This window comes from Sardina pilchardus, chromosome 12 (genome assembly GCF_963854185.1).
Source record: "Sardina pilchardus chromosome 12, fSarPil1.1, whole genome shotgun sequence".
In the NCBI taxonomy this organism is placed as follows: domain Eukaryota; kingdom Metazoa; phylum Chordata; class Actinopteri; order Clupeiformes; family Clupeidae; genus Sardina; species Sardina pilchardus.
The window spans coordinates 11,628,322-11,645,303 of NC_085005.1; the positions used below are offsets into that span (position 1 = coordinate 11,628,322).

General features: G+C 40.7%; 1 protein-coding gene across 3 annotated transcripts; it reads right to left on the reverse strand.

Annotated features, from left to right (window-relative positions):
• Nucleotides 1-835: 835 nt before the first annotated feature.
• On the reverse strand, nucleotides 836-8,979 carry LOC134098114 (ankyrin repeat and SOCS box protein 2-like). Of its 3 annotated transcripts, none has more exons than XM_062551070.1 (13): nucleotides 8,866-8,979; nucleotides 8,316-8,453; nucleotides 7,890-7,929; nucleotides 6,671-6,939; nucleotides 6,280-6,357; nucleotides 5,924-6,025; nucleotides 3,992-4,164; nucleotides 3,629-3,784; nucleotides 3,284-3,529; nucleotides 2,974-3,145; nucleotides 2,228-2,786; nucleotides 1,955-2,108; nucleotides 836-1,326 (listed from the first exon to the last, which is right to left on the reverse strand). In XM_062551070.1, the coding sequence occupies exons 2-13, from the start codon at nucleotides 8,390-8,392 to the stop codon at nucleotides 1,160-1,162; spliced, it is 2,193 nt and encodes a 730-aa protein (XP_062407054.1). In that variant the 5' UTR covers nucleotides 8,393-8,453; nucleotides 8,866-8,979; the 3' UTR covers nucleotides 836-1,159. The 3 variants fall into 3 exon arrangements, with proteins under 3 accessions (XP_062407054.1, XP_062407053.1, XP_062407055.1); XM_062551069.1 differs by having other exon boundaries at nucleotides 6,656-6,939; XM_062551071.1 differs by lacking the exons at nucleotides 7,890-7,929; nucleotides 8,866-8,979 and having other exon boundaries at nucleotides 6,656-6,939; nucleotides 8,316-8,368.
• Nucleotides 8,980-16,982: the final 8,003 nt, after the last annotated feature.

Below are 16,982 nucleotides of genomic sequence, written 5' to 3' on the forward strand. Positions count from 1 at the left end.
GTATTATATATCTAAAAATGTTTATATACACTTGCGCTTAAAATATTGTTGATGTGCAATGCATTCTGAAAAATGTGCTTCACATGGTTTCCTTCAGTAAACTTGGTATAAGTACAAAACAGAAAATATGAAGAACTAGAAAAGCACTCTGAGAGCACAAACCTCCGCCTGTAGTTCTTCCTTGATTGTCATACATTTGAACCTAAACTATTCAGGTCACCACCACGTGGCCATACCATGCCATCACACCGCTAAGCAAAAAACATAACCGCCTCCTGAATACAAACGGTGATGCGGATCACTCCCAAAATTTAATCGAAATCCATCCATTACTTTTTGAGTTAACTTGCTAACAAACAGACGGACAGACAGACAGACAAACGCCGGTCCCCGATGAAAACATAACCTCCTTGGCGGAGGTAACAACATTGTTTATCATCTTGGTGTGATGTATGCCTATGTACGTATGACATAGCAACGTAAACGTTTCTGTTGGTTCTGTTTACATTTCCCAAAACACATCCATGACTACTTCTCACCTTCAAAGCCCTCCATGACCTTGCCTCTCCTTACCTCTGTGACTTTCTGATTCCTTACACTCCACCCCACTCACTCAGATCCTCTAACCGGAATCTCCTTTCTTTTCCCCGCACCAGACTCTACCCTGGATGGCAAGTCCTTCAACTCCATGGCCCCTAAGCTCTGGAATTCCCTCCCTCAACTACTCTGTGACAGCCCCTCCTGTCCTTTCTTCAAAGCTCATCTCATGACCTTTCTGTTTCATTAGCACTTCTCCTCCTCCACCACTGCAAAGACTTACCAGACCCCCCCCCCCCCCCCCCCCCCCCCGGTCTGTCTGTTTTGCTTTGACGCTGTAAAGCGACCTTGAGTTTGAGGAAGGCGTTATTTAAGTTAAACTTACTACACACTGAATGTATTATTATTACACACTCACATTTCCAGGTCAAAACCAACCTTTCTCCTCAAAACCATTCAACTTTGCTGGGAAAAAATGTCACAACACAACACGTAGTTGTACACACTGGTGAGATGAATTTAAACCATTGCTATTTGGTAGAACAAAATTCACGAGGTGCTTTGTTGTGTGGAAACCTTCCGGTAATTGACTGACAGCATTTTGTATCAAATAAGGATATATTTAGTCAAAAACATGCGAAAGGAAGTCTTCAGACTCGTTGTCAATGTAGAGCAGGTACTTGATGAGTCGTCCAGGCAGAGGAAGGCTGGTCATTTTTCTCATTCTCTCCCATCCTACCAGCTGGCGGGTCCTCAGTCGGCACAGGTGCATCAGGCAGGCGGGTGGCCCTGAATATTTTAAGGACATTTGTAGATCATTGGTTATTTAAGAGAACATTGAGGTTAAATTGTACTTATTATACGGCTCTCTAGAATGTTGAGGGAGCTCCCATTCACTATGAATGGGCCTCTCCAACGTTCTACCGGTCAGTTATTTTTGCATAATGACCACACCGAAGGTATAATGACCGCTGCCAATGCAACAGGTTCACTCTGCTAGTTGTTGCGGAAGCCACGAAACGGTAGCCAAGTAATTGCTAAAGACACATTGAGATAAGTTTATTTTCTCGTTTTGGCAAGAAGCCGTATAATAAGCGCGATATTGTATAGAACGCCGGTCATTATCGGAAAATAATTCCCTTCAGGACGAAGCAAAGCCCCTCCGCTGCGCGTCGGGGTTCAGTTCATCCTGTCGGGAATTATTTTCCGATAATGACCGGCGTTCTATACATTATCCCTTACATAATGCAATATGGAATAACACCCTGGCACTGTTATTATCATGTTATTGTAGACTTTGAATACATCAAACCAAGAAGTAAATACCTGATTACATAATATGTGGTTCAAAGATAACATAAATTAATCTACAATAGATAGTCCAAAGTCCAAAAGTAAACAGCCACATTGTTCTCACTTGATTTTTCTTTGATGTGCTCCCAGTCCTTGTTGCTCTCAAGAAGTTCTGTGATTCTAGAACACAGTTTCACAGAACCAGTGTAGTCAAGGAGACGGTCAAGTATAGGTCCCACCCAATAGGTGTAAAGGGGATCTGCTATAATCTCGCAGAACTGTACAGAAAGGATGAAAGAATAGAAGTTAGGAAGAATAGAAATCTACTTATTTGCCAATACAATAAACTGTGAGCGCTATAATAAGCTGTAGCCAGTGCAATACATTTCATCATGACCTGTGTTGTTTCGCTATGAGGATCCAAGTCCAGCTCATCCGTAGCATGCCTTCTTTGGACTGGAGGATGTGTGTTGTCTCCATAAACACATGAGAAACAAGCGTTGGCATCACATCCATTGTCCAGCAGGAACTTGAACATTGGTGTGTATTTCATGCAAAAGAGCAGAGCCCCTGGAAAAGTAGTGGGGTGTGTTGGCACACAAGCATTCACATTGGCACCGTACTTCACCAGCAAAGAGACCATCTCTTTATTTCCCTGTCTCACGGCTACCAGCAGAGGATTGAAAATATCCAGATTGGGGTCAGCACCTGCCTCCAGCAGCATGGAGGCTGCGTCTATGTTGCTGTTGCGTATAGTGAAGTGGAGGGCCGAAAGACACCTGTCGTCACAAATCTGGGAGTTGCGAGACTTCAGCACCGTGTTGACATCAAAGTCCGCATTGATGAGAACATCCATGACTTCCTCTCTGTCGTGCTCTGCTGCAAGGTGAAGTGGACTAATGGCACTCTTTTCCATCACCCTTCTGTTCGTGTGTGGAATCAGCAAAGACACAACTCTGCCCAAAGACAAAAATGAAAAGTTAAAGACATGCAAAACTATACTGTATTGTATCAGATAATTAACCTTTAAGAATTGGTTGCACTAAAACATGAACTGCATTGGTGCTAGATTCCAGAAATCATTTTGTTTGTATGAGGACTGAATTTGAGCAAGCAATTTAAGCTGACTTCAAAACAATCAACCTAGAATGTCCATTCTTTGCAGCAATGTGAAGAGGGGTCAGTCCTGCTTTAGTTCTCCTGTTCACGTCTGCATTTTTAGACAGAAGCAGCATCACCACCTCCTCGTGACCATTCTTGGATGCTTCATACAAAGACGTTGCTCCGTCATTAGCTTGACAGTCAATATAGGCCCCTTAAAAATGTAAATGAGAAGTTGTCAGTACAGTATTTGACTTAGCTATGTGAGTAGGCTAATAGCTCAGCCAATTCAGCATTAACATCATTCTTCATTCCTTATAAACAGTGGCATCTAAATACTGATGAAACTAACCATGTTTAATGAGAAGTTCCAGTGCTTCTGTGTTTCCTGTTTGGCCAGCCATGAAGAGTGGTTCACTGCCGTAACAGGTCCTGGCTCTTATGTTTGCTCCAGCTCTCACTAGAAGTTTGCACAAGACAATGTTTTTGTTTCGCACTGCTTCATGTAATGGTGTCACTCCCTCAAGGCTGGCTTGTGAGACCTTGGCTCCGAACATCAGGAGGAGTCCCACCATTTCCTCAGTTGCATGTTCACAAGCTGGAAAGGATAGATTTGTTGAGTGATGGATAAGTACAGATTTATTAAATCATTCTAGGTGTGACCAGCTTATCAACAGTCATTTAATGAAGGCAATACCTCTGTAGAGAGGTGTTTCTCCTGCGTCGTTGGCTATATTGGGATTTGCTCCTGCCTGAAGAAGACTCTGGGTACATAACAGATGTTTACATTCCACTGCCAGACTTAGAGGGGTATGGCGTGTGTTGGTACACTTGTTGATTAGGTCAGGAAAAGCTTTAGTTGGTATGGATATAATAAAAAAATGGAAAAAATAAATAAATATATAAAAATAGAATTAGGACTAGATAGTACAGTACAGTACAAGACATACAAGAGAACAGATTTAGACATTGTATGTTATGCTCTCATTCACACGAATACAGCACAAACAATATTCCAGAAACTGATGATTGTATGTGGTCTCAAGTCTCACATTTGTACCTTTTAGTAGCACTGTCAAACATTCCAAAAAACCACAGAGTGCGGCCAAGTGCAGATGAATCCAGCCATCCTCGTTTGGTGCACATATAATGTCGTATGGCTCTTTGTGCAATATTTCAAGAACTTTTGGGGCATCATTCCTAAAGATGGCTGCATTTAGAGCAGTCATGTCCCTGTAAGACCAAACGTAAAATACAGAAAGTTAAAGAGTCCCAACATCTTGCAAATAAAATCTATAGAGCAGGGACATTATTAGGCCTATTTTTGGGGGACTGAAGCCACCCTAAGATGATTAAAAGCCTGTCCTAAAAATTATAATGTACCGCGGCTCTGAGATAGCCTAGTCAGCGCAAATGCCAAAGTTTGTAGGTCCTTTGATATGTGTAACAGACCGCTATCAATGGCAACTGGTTTTGTGCTGTCATATGCTGCGTTTACATGAGAGCTTTAATTCCGAATAAAACCAAGTTAATTCGAAATAAAAGTTAATTCCGCTTTAAAAGAGACCATGTAAACACTTATTCCGCTTGAAAATGATTATTCGGAATTAAACTTAATTCCGAAATAAGTGGTTGGTTCATTCCGATGTTATAGCGAAATTAACTCACTCCTTGATCATGTAAACCATTCAAAGTTTCAAAGTTTGTTCTGTTTGTTTGGCGCTCGTACAAGGAGGAAGAAGAAGCGCATGCTAGTTTCATTGCTAATTCGGCTCCGTCTTCTTCCCCCCTTCTCCGACACTCTTCTCCTCCTCAGCTAGCAAACTAGTCTGGTTTTCACCATACTAAGCTCAATCTTTCAAGATTGAACATTAGTCTGGGGAAGATGAGCTTTGATTCTACTGCAAAAGAGGTGTGATCAATGTGCATCGTTCAAATGACTCTGTACGAGTGGGGCTAGTTGGTAAATTAAACTTTTAGCCTACCAAAGCCGGTCGGTAGAATCGCAAACACGTCCTTCTGCTGTATGAACTGTTCCAGAGCAAGTTTTTGTTCTGTTTTCAAAGAAAACTTGCCTTTAACATCTTCCAAAACAGAAGCCACAGCGGCTGCTGCTTTTGTTTCGTTGCTGCTTAAGTTTCGTTATCATCACGTCACCGGCCAATAGCGTTCCAGGACTAGAGTATGGCCGTTTCTGATTGGAGCCAAAGATTCTGGCAATGAAACCGAGAAAGTAGACCTGCTGGTATCCAGCCTGAGCTGCCGGGCGAAATTAAAATTCCCCGGAAGTTCAGGCAGGGTTCACCCAGCCTATAGCAAACGTGAAGCTTGACAATATTCTCGAGCTGCTGGTTAAATAGTAGGCCTATTATCAGAATTACTGCGAAAACCGTTTTCATTTTTTCCATGTAAACTCGAAGGAGAATATTTTAATTCCGAACTTTAATTCCGAATAAACATCATGTAAACGTGGCCAGTGAAAGTGAAAGCAGACGGGTAGATCAGCTGCATTGAAGAATGTTTCCTTCAAGTTCAGCGTTGTGTGTGGCAAACTATTTGTTTATCAGCAGAAGCCATGAACTGGCAAAAGGCCAAAAAAACAATTTAAAAAGACATAAGCCCATCACAAGCGCTGTGAAAATGTAATGTTGTTTTGGCTTGTTTTGTTGGCTTGTTGCTAATTGTTCCAGCCTAATTCCCTGTGCAACCACTGCGGTCCTCTGATGCTGCGTTGGCTTGCACTGTCGCAGTCAAGACTGTCTTCATTCCTACTTCCTCAGTGGTATGATTTATGAATGTTTTGGAATTGCATCTGAACTCATCTGAACTTCATATGTTAATATTCTTTAAGACCTTATTATTATTAGCATTTTAAACATAGGACTTGTTTTACTTTACTTACTACTACTGGACAAATGTCTCAACTAAGAAACAAACATAAATCTGCAATTTTATATATATAAAAAAATAGTCTAATGGAAATTGTCCTTACTTTACACGTGTCACTGTAACTTCCAGTCCTGAACCAGTTCCTGTCCAAGAGAGTGTTCTCAGTCCATCCTCTTCATCGCTATCTGTCTCGTCTCCACCCTCTCTATTATAAGTAGTAAAGCAACAGAAATAACAGAGGTGCTAAGAACAGGAACGATTCAGCTGTTCAATTATCTGTAGTGAGCATGTCACAAAGATTAAGATGACATATATTTCATTTTGTCTGCTTATTAAAAATGTATTGTCATACAGTGGAGCCACAATGCTATAATTTCTTATTGCTATTGTAAATACTTTATTGGTGAATCCAAGAAAAGTTAGTTTTGCATGTGGAACTGGTGTGAATCTGAATGTCACCTGAGGAGATTGACAGATCGCCATGGGTTGGTACAGGGAGGGATGTTCTGAGCAGGTACAGCTGCTTGTGTCCGAGACCTAAAATTTGACGTGAACTTAAATTTGGTCAAATTATTTTGATTTTGACCTGAACACCAGCTCTGTGTGCAAGAGAGGGCAACAAAGACTCTCTGCACTTACAGTAGGAAAAGTTTCAGGTGGACAAAACATTGATGCCCCCCCCCCCCCTGTCAGACCTATCTCAACTAAATTATTATTTTGTGTATTCTTGTTTGTATTGTAATGTGTTGTGTCTATTGTTGTGTGGTATGTGATCATGTCTGCAATCAAATTGCCCATTTTGAGACAAAGTAATAGAACTGAACTGAACTGAGACCTGGAATGAACTTGCCCCTGTTGAAATGCTGGCACGGCTCCATCTTCCGAGGGCACCGATTGATTTGCTGCAGGATGTGAATAGGATGACCTCTGTGTTGCGGGTTGTGGAAAGCCAGAGGAAGCGCTGCAGATATCACTCAGGCTACGTTCAATGGCCAGCTGCATCAGATCATCATCTGACATGTTATTGTACATGCTGTAGTCCTCCAGGGCCTGGACATTTCTAGAGGACACTGCCATAGAGCGGCTAGTAGCAGCCATGATGAATTTTCTTTCAATTGTCTGTCCAATATTGAATGAAAGGGCATATAATCATATAAAACATATATAATAACACTTCAATCTCATTTATTTTCAGTAAATCCCCTTCAGCAGGGGACTTTTGAACAAGGCTTTGCATCCCAGACATGATTAAGTCCTTAGACAATTGGGCAAGCATTCTCTGACAGGCCCCTTTGCCCTTTTTCAAAATGTTACTGGCACAGAGATGTGTATTTAGGTCAATTAGCTTAAAGGTGTAGGTAGGCCATAGCGTTCAGACTGGACTACTGTACACTTAATGCATAATAGATAAATAAATTGCTATATATTATTTCATTATAGATAGTCTGATACCATTTCATGTCTTACTTTGTATGGTATTCTGACTACATTCTGCCATTTTTGTTCTTGTTATTGTGATTTAAAGACTGCAACCATGTATTCCTTCTAGAGTTGTTCTGGAACAAGGGTAGCATTTCTCATGTTAAAGAAACCTTGACCTTGCTAAGATGAAGTCTGTGATATTTATAGAAGCCAACTGTCTTAATGCTTGCTTCAGCAAAAATATTCCACTTGTAGGAATGTAACACCACCACCCTTGAACAGACAATCTGATTTGTGTCAATTGTGTAATATTGAGAACTTTACAAAATATAATGCCAAGGATATATTACATTAATAAATCTAAGTGCAGACTTTTAACATATATATTCAATTATAAATGATGTCAAGTTATTAGTGCTGCTGCAGATCAATTGCATTTGCAGTATTATGTGCTAGTTGCAAATAAGCTCAAAAGCTAAATGAAATGGGATGGGTGTTATAAAACATGCACTATAGCACACAACAACAACAACAACAACAACAACAATTGTGTTGTTTTGCCATGTATTAAAAAAACGAGAAGCATTTTGAAATCTTGCCCCAGTCATGTAACAGCCTATCTGTTTGGGGTGCAGTGAAGGGGACACCTGTTTGAAGTTGTGAGTCTGTGGGCTTTGTCTGAATGATCTGAGACAAAAAGAAATAAGTTAAATAAAAATTAGAAACAGAGAGAGGCGGCTTCCATTTATACATGGACTGACACTGAATATCAGATTACCAAAGCATTATTCAGTTTATAGAATAACATGGTTAAATACATTAAGGATTGCAAGCAATAATTTAGTATTCATAGAGAAATAAAAGACGCTTCAATAAGGATTATCGTTATTCAAATTCATTGTCAGTGGTGTTATTTTTACTGCAATTGCTCAAGAAAGCTCTGAATCTACCCTGTTCAAATTTAATGAAGTTATTTCAGGTGTTACAGTCATGCAGGACAATTCAGTGATAAAACAATAATATAAAAAATGTATGAAAGTGTCATAACAGTAACAGCTAAAATGTTAACTTACATAAGATGAAACTTTCTCCCTTTGTAATAGTTGTTTTCTGTGTTAAGTCTGGCTGTCCAATGGCTCTGTTTCCCCATTCAAACCTATAAGGATGCCCATGTTAATTTGTTGTTTTGCTGCCAGCTGAGGGCATTTGGCCTACATTCAAAGAGACAAACTTGGCATCAAGATTTTGATGAATGCAGTGTCAGGGGAAATGTGTACATTGATATACATATACAATATATAAAAATATGTATACAATTTTGGCAAGGAAGTACATTAATGTTAAATTGGTGGTATCAACCAAACTAAGAGATACTGTACATCATCTACACTGAAGAAGAATTCCAAGAGAGTCCACCCTGAAAAGATCCACCCTGACCCAGTAAAGATAAAAGGGGCAAAGCACTCATGTTAGCTCAAGGCAAGAGTTGTAAATCTCCCATGTTCTATTAACAACTGTCGGCAAACAGTAACATGTTGAAAAGGGGTAGACACGACTAAGCTTCCATATCACTAAAGCCACAAAACAGTAAACCAAGAAGGGGGAAAAAAACAGTATACTCACAAACATGCTGTAGATTCAAACAAGATGAGGGTCAAGTAATCTTTGAGGGGTAAAGGACAGAGAATACTGCCTCTAGGGGGAACCAGCCTCCACACATTTGGCACTCATTCTCTGCTGGAGATAAGCAAAAAGGGTGGTGATATAATTAGTTACACAACCAACCAACCAACCAAACAAACAAACAAACAAATAGACTAAAAGGCATACAAATGTGCATTGCTTACCCACGTCAGATGAAAAGAACTATTAAAGCAGACCCTGAAAGACTATACAAGTCGTACCCGGAAAAAATATGTCACGTTCCATGTGTAACTGGTCAGTGACATTCCACAGTGGTTAGCTGACCATCAAGCCCATTAAATATAATACAAAATGGCACAAGATACAGCAACACATCATTGGCAGAAGACACTGGGCGAAGCCAAAGTCTGGCCAAGTGTGCCAAGAACTTGAAGCAAGAGGCTCATTCAAAGCAATTATTACCCCAGCTGTTGTGACTGATCACTGATGGAAATCATTATTCTTAAAGTTGCAGTCTATGGTTCTTATACATGCTGTTTGTGTGCAGCTGTGTGTTTGTGCAGCTGTGCAGTCCAAAAATAGAAAAATAAAAACTAGAGTAAGTAATTCCAGGGAATTACGAGTGCATGAAAATGTAGTTTTTCAACTGGTTATGTGCTAAATTATAGCTCAGTCTTTTAGGTTTCAGTCTTTAGGAATTAACCCTCAAATGGGCTTTGGTTAGCCTCAGACTCACTCACTGTATGAGGCTGCACAGCTAACGCTAGTCATAGCTATGCTTGTTAGCCACGGACTAGCTTACCATGCCTGTGAAGTAGCTGGTTGTTGGTATCCTACATGGCGGTGCAATGTTAAGTCTATGGGGACATATTTAACAGTTTTTAATTTATAGTTTTAAAAGTATAAAAGTTACAATGTTGAAAAATACATAGCAGCCTTTTCCTATTGAATTTTCTAAGTTAAACGGTTCAAGCTGAATAGAAAAGAAATGAAATTGGTAAGCGGAATAATAATAATAATACGTTTTGGAGGAACAGTACAGTGCATTTTCATGCACTGTAATAAGCACCTATAGGCAAGGCAAGGCAGGTATGTATTTGTGAGCAGTAAGTGATGCCCAGAAGCAGTTCAGCAGTTCAACAAGCAGTTGAAGATCAAAAGCGTGCCAGACTAGGGGGCCATCCACACGGAGACCGTTTTTGCTTTAAACGCAGATGCTTCCTTTGCATCATTTTGGCCAATCGTCCAAATGAATCCTGTACACACATTTTGTTTTGGTACGTGTGGACTTGGCCTAGCATCAACATAAAACAACAGGACTCAGGACACCGCCATAACAACTGGGGAACGGCAGTCACCAATGCACCAGATGGTTCTCCTTCACAGTAGAACATGAGCTTCCAGTTGCCAAACACAACAATCTCAATACTCAACCAAAGAACTCAAGCAGTAAGAAACAACATTGTCAGCAGCACAACACAATAGCTCCCCGAGCGCCACCATAGCAGGCAGTTCACTGCTTAGGGTTAGTGTGTACTTCACCTCACTGTGTGCTGTGTTTCACTAATTCATGGATTGGGATAAATGCAGAGACCAAATTTCCCTCACATGCAGGATCAAAAGAGTACAGTATGTATACTTATATATACTTACAATATAGGATACACTGGTGGCAGTAGTAAATGTGCCGGATGTAATACCCAGGATCCATAAACGCCATCCTTCACAGCTGCCAGTAACCAAAAGTTTTAAAATATACTGTAATACAACCTAAATGTCCAACCAAAAAACCCAAACAGCATGAAGCAACATCGCCAAACAAAGTAGCCTTTGGGAACCTTTCACTGGGATTTTCAAGTAGGCACCCTCCTTCACCAGTGATTCATTGAATTAGGCCAACAACACCTTCAGGGGTTACACGAGATGAAAAGGGCAATGGCGGAAAGGTGTTAAAAATGAACATTTAAAAGCCAATGTTCTCTTTGTTCATTGTGGTTCATAATGATGTCCTCCACATTGTTTTTTGTCACATTGTAGGGCAGCTGATTAAACATGATGTCTGGAAAGCGTCAATAGAATGTGTTACGTTTTTATGTGTTGGATGGTGGGCGGACGCGAGCCGAGACAGGATGTAGGTGGTGGTACGCAGGGGAAAAAGTTTGGGGGTTGGGCTGGGTTGGGCACATGTACGGTGTACATTTTAGGACATCCTCAGACTCAGGTGTCAGACTCAGAAAAACAACTGTCATCTTCAGACAAAACTGTCTCAGCGTCAGAAAAAACTTGTCATCCTCAGACAAAACTATGTCAGCGTCAGAAAAACCTTATCATCCTCAGACTCAGGTGTCAGACTCAGAAAAACAACCGTCATCTTCAGACAAAACTGTCTCAGCGTCAGAAAAAACTTGTCATCCTCAGACAAAACTATGTCAGCGTCAGAAAAACCTTATCATCCTCAGACAAAACTGTGTCAGAGTCAGGAAAACCTCTGTCAGAGTCAGACAAAAAAGTCTCGGGTGAAAAGTTGTCAGAGTCAGGTCTCAGAAAAAATGCTGTCGGAAAAAAAGAGTCAGACAAAAAAGTCTCGGGTGAAAAGTTGTCAGAGTCAGGTCTCGGAAAAAAAGAGTCAGACAAAAAAGTCTCGGGTGAAAAATTGTCAGAGTCAGGTCTCAGAAAAAATGCTGTCGGAAAAAAAGAGTCAGACAAAAAAGTCTCGGGTGAAAAGTTGTCAGAGTCAGGTCTCAGAAAAAATGCTGTATATTCTTAAAGTTGCAGTCTATGGTTCTTATACATGCTGTTTGTGTGCAGCTGTGTGTTTGTGCAGCTGTGCAGTCCAAAAATAGAAAAATAAAAACTAGAGTAAGTAATTCCAGGGAATTACGAGTGCATGAAAATGTAGTTTTTCAACTGGTTATGTGCTAAATTATAGCTCAGTCTTTTAGGTTTCAGTCTTTAGGAATTAACCCTCAAATGGGCTTTGGTTAGCCTCAGACTCACTCACTGTATGAGGCTGCACAGCTAACGCTAGTCATAGCTATGCTTGTTAGCCACGGACTAGCTTACCATGCCTGTGAAGTAGCTGGTTGTTGGTATCCTACATGGCGGTGCAATGTTAAGTCTATGGGGACATATTTAACAGTTTTTAATTTATAGTTTTAAAAGTATAAAAGTTACAATGTTGAAAAATACATAGCAGCCTTTTCCTATTGAATTTTCTAAGTTAAACGGTTCAAGCTGAATAGAAAAGAAATGAAATTGGTAAGCGGAATAATAATAATAATACGTTTTGGAGGAACAGTACAGTGCATTTTCATGCACTGTAATAAGCACCTATAGGCAAGGCAAGGCAGGTATGTATTTGTGAGCAGTAAGTGATGCCCAGAAGCAGTTCAGCAGTTCAACAAGCAGTTGAAGATCAAAAGCGTGCCAGACTAGGGGGCCATCCACACGGAGACCGTTTTTGCTTTAAACGCAGATGCTTCCTTTGCATCATTTTGGCCAATCGTCCAAATGAATCCTGTACACACATTTTGTTTTGGTACGTGTGGACTTGGCCTAGCATCAACATAAAACAACAGGACTCAGGACACCGCCATAACAACTGGGGAACGGCAGTCACCAATGCACCAGATGGTTCTCCTTCACAGTAGAACATGAGCTTCCAGTTGCCAAACACAACAATCTCAATACTCAACCAAAGAACTCAAGCAGTAAGAAACAACATTGTCAGCAGCACAACACAATAGCTCCCCGAGCGCCACCATAGCAGGCAGTTCACTGCTTAGGGTTAGTGTGTACTTCACCTCACTGTGTGCTGTGTTTCACTAATTCATGGATTGGGATAAATGCAGAGACCAAATTTCCCTCACATGCAGGATCAAAAGAGTACAGTATGTATACTTATATATACTTACAATATAGGATACACTGGTGGCAGTAGTAAATGTGCCGGATGTAATACCCAGGATCCATAAACGCCATCCTTCACAGCTGCCAGTAACCAAAAGTTTTAAAATATACTGTAATACAACCTAAATGTCCAACCAAAAAACCCAAACAGCATGAAGCAACATCGCCAAACAAAGTAGCCTTTGGGAACCTTTCACTGGGATTTTCAAGTAGGCACCCTCCTTCACCAGTGATTCATTGAATTAGGCCAACAACACCTTCAGGGGTTACACGAGATGAAAAGGGCAATGGCGGAAAGGTGTTAAAAATGAACATTTAAAAGCCAATGTTCTCTTTGTTCATTGTGGTTCATAATGATGTCCTCCACATTGTTTTTTGTCACATTGTAGGGCAGCTGATTAAACATGATGTCTGGAAAGCGTCAATAGAATGTGTTACGTTTTTATGTGTTGGATGGTGGGCGGACGCGAGCCGAGACAGGATGTAGGTGGTGGTACGCAGGGGAAAAAGTTTGGGGGTTGGGCTGGGTTGGGCACATGTACGGTGTACATTTTAGGACATCCTCAGACTCAGGTGTCAGACTCAGAAAAACAACTGTCATCTTCAGACAAAACTGTCTCAGCGTCAGAAAAAACTTGTCATCCTCAGACAAAACTATGTCAGCGTCAGAAAAACCTTATCATCCTCAGACTCAGGTGTCAGACTCAGAAAAACAACCGTCATCTTCAGACAAAACTGTCTCAGCGTCAGAAAAAACTTGTCATCCTCAGACAAAACTATGTCAGCGTCAGAAAAACCTTATCATCCTCAGACAAAACTGTGTCAGAGTCAGGAAAACCTCTGTCAGAGTCAGACAAAAAAGTCTCGGGTGAAAAGTTGTCAGAGTCAGGTCTCAGAAAAAATGCTGTCGGAAAAAAAGAGTCAGACAAAAAAGTCTCGGGTGAAAAGTTGTCAGAGTCAGGTCTCGGAAAAAAAGAGTCAGACAAAAAAGTCTCGGGTGAAAAATTGTCAGAGTCAGGTCTCAGAAAAAATGCTGTCGGAAAAAAAGAGTCAGACAAAAAAGTCTCGGGTGAAAAGTTGTCAGAGTCAGGTCTCAGAAAAAATGCTGTATATTCTTAAAGTTGCAGTCTATGGTTCTTATACATGCTGTTTGTGTGCAGCTGTGTGTTTGTGCAGCTGTGCAGTCCAAAAATAGAAAAATAAAAACTAGAGTAAGTAATTCCAGGGAATTACGAGTGCATGAAAATGTAGTTTTTCAACTGGTTATGTGCTAAATTATAGCTCAGTCTTTTAGGTTTCAGTCTTTAGGAATTAACCCTCAAATGGGCTTTGGTTAGCCTCAGACTCACTCACTGTATGAGGCTGCACAGCTAACGCTAGTCATAGCTATGCTTGTTAGCCACGGACTAGCTTACCATGCCTGTGAAGTAGCTGGTTGTTGGTATCCTACATGGCGGTGCAATGTTAAGTCTATGGGGACATATTTAACAGTTTTTAATTTATAGTTTTAAAAGTATAAAAGTTACAATGTTGAAAAATACATAGCAGCCTTTTCCTATTGAATTTTCTAAGTTAAACGGTTCAAGCTGAATAGAAAAGAAATGAAATTGGTAAGCGGAATAATAATAATAATACGTTTTGGAGGAACAGTACAGTGCATTTTCATGCACTGTAATAAGCACCTATAGGCAAGGCAAGGCAGGTATGTATTTGTGAGCAGTAAGTGATGCCCAGAAGCAGTTCAGCAGTTCAACAAGCAGTTGAAGATCAAAAGCGTGCCAGACTAGGGGGCCATCCACACGGAGACCGTTTTTGCTTTAAACGCAGATGCTTCCTTTGCATCATTTTGGCCAATCGTCCAAATGAATCCTGTACACACATTTTGTTTTGGTACGTGTGGACTTGGCCTAGCATCAACATAAAACAACAGGACTCAGGACACCGCCATAACAACTGGGGAACGGCAGTCACCAATGCACCAGATGGTTCTCCTTCACAGTAGAACATGAGCTTCCAGTTGCCAAACACAACAATCTCAATACTCAACCAAAGAACTCAAGCAGTAAGAAACAACATTGTCAGCAGCACAACACAATAGCTCCCCGAGCGCCACCATAGCAGGCAGTTCACTGCTTAGGGTTAGTGTGTACTTCACCTCACTGTGTGCTGTGTTTCACTAATTCATGGATTGGGATAAATGCAGAGACCAAATTTCCCTCACATGCAGGATCAAAAGAGTACAGTATGTATACTTATATATACTTACAATATAGGATACACTGGTGGCAGTAGTAAATGTGCCGGATGTAATACCCAGGATCCATAAACGCCATCCTTCACAGCTGCCAGTAACCAAAAGTTTTAAAATATACTGTAATACAACCTAAATGTCCAACCAAAAAACCCAAACAGCATGAAGCAACATCGCCAAACAAAGTAGCCTTTGGGAACCTTTCACTGGGATTTTCAAGTAGGCACCCTCCTTCACCAGTGATTCATTGAATTAGGCCAACAACACCTTCAGGGGTTACACGAGATGAAAAGGGCAATGGCGGAAAGGTGTTAAAAATGAACATTTAAAAGCCAATGTTCTCTTTGTTCATTGTGGTTCATAATGATGTCCTCCACATTGTTTTTTGTCACATTGTAGGGCAGCTGATTAAACATGATGTCTGGAAAGCGTCAATAGAATGTGTTACGTTTTTATGTGTTGGATGGTGGGCGGACGCGAGCCGAGACAGGATGTAGGTGGTGGTACGCAGGGGAAAAAGTTTGGGGGTTGGGCTGGGTTGGGCACATGTACGGTGTACATTTTAGGACATCCTCAGACTCAGGTGTCAGACTCAGAAAAACAACTGTCATCTTCAGACAAAACTGTCTCAGCGTCAGAAAAAACTTGTCATCCTCAGACAAAACTATGTCAGCGTCAGAAAAACCTTATCATCCTCAGACTCAGGTGTCAGACTCAGAAAAACAACCGTCATCTTCAGACAAAACTGTCTCAGCGTCAGAAAAAACTTGTCATCCTCAGACAAAACTATGTCAGCGTCAGAAAAACCTTATCATCCTCAGACAAAACTGTGTCAGAGTCAGGAAAACCTCTGTCAGAGTCAGACAAAAAAGTCTCGGGTGAAAAGTTGTCAGAGTCAGGTCTCAGAAAAAATGCTGTCGGAAAAAAAGAGTCAGACAAAAAAGTCTCGGGTGAAAAGTTGTCAGAGTCAGGTCTCGGAAAAAAAGAGTCAGACAAAAAAGTCTCGGGTGAAAAATTGTCAGAGTCAGGTCTCAGAAAAAATGCTGTCGGAAAAAAAGAGTCAGACAAAAAAGTCTCGGGTGAAAAGTTGTCAGAGTCAGGTCTCAGAAAAAATGCTGTCGGAAAAAAAGAGTCAGACAAAAAAGTCTCGGGTGAAAAGTTGTCAGAGTCAGGTCTCAGAAAAAATGCTGTCGGAAAAAAAGAGTGAGACAAAAAAGTCTTGGGTGAAAAGTTGTCAGAGTCAGGTCTCGGAAAAAAAGAGTCAGACAAAAAAGTCTCGGGTGAAAAGTTGTCAGGTCTCGGAAAAAAAGAGTCAGACAAAAAAGTCTCGGGTGAAAAGTTGTCAGAGTCAGGTCTCAGAAAGAAACTCTGTTACCATGGATACTCCAAACAAACTCAACTGAAGAATCAACACGTCACGTGAACTAGCTTGCAGAAAACAACTTTGTATTAGGCTATATCTAGGTTCTACGCAGTCTATGATTATATCAGAAACAAGCCTGTAGTTTGCTTGCTGTAGCCTAATTTATTAAACGAAAGAGTTGTTTTCTGCCAGCTAGAAATAGTTCACCTGACGTATTCTTCAGCGGAGTTTGTTTGTAGTAGCCAATATATATATCTATGGTAGTAGCCTATGCTAACCCAGCTGTTTCTAACTGGTAAAGAAAGCATAGCCTATTTGTGATATAATTCGAAACAGTTGTTTTCTGCAAGTTAGGCTGATTCACTCGTGCAAATCGTATCCAGGATATTTGTTGTTGATGATCTTTGTTAAGTCATGAGGTTGCCATGGATACTAACTCCGCTGAAGAATACCACGTCAGGTGAACTATTTCTAGCTGGCAGAAAACAACTCTTTCGTTTAATAAATTAGGCTACAGCAAGCAAACTACAGGCTTGTTTCTGATATAATCATAGACTGCGTAGAACCTAGATA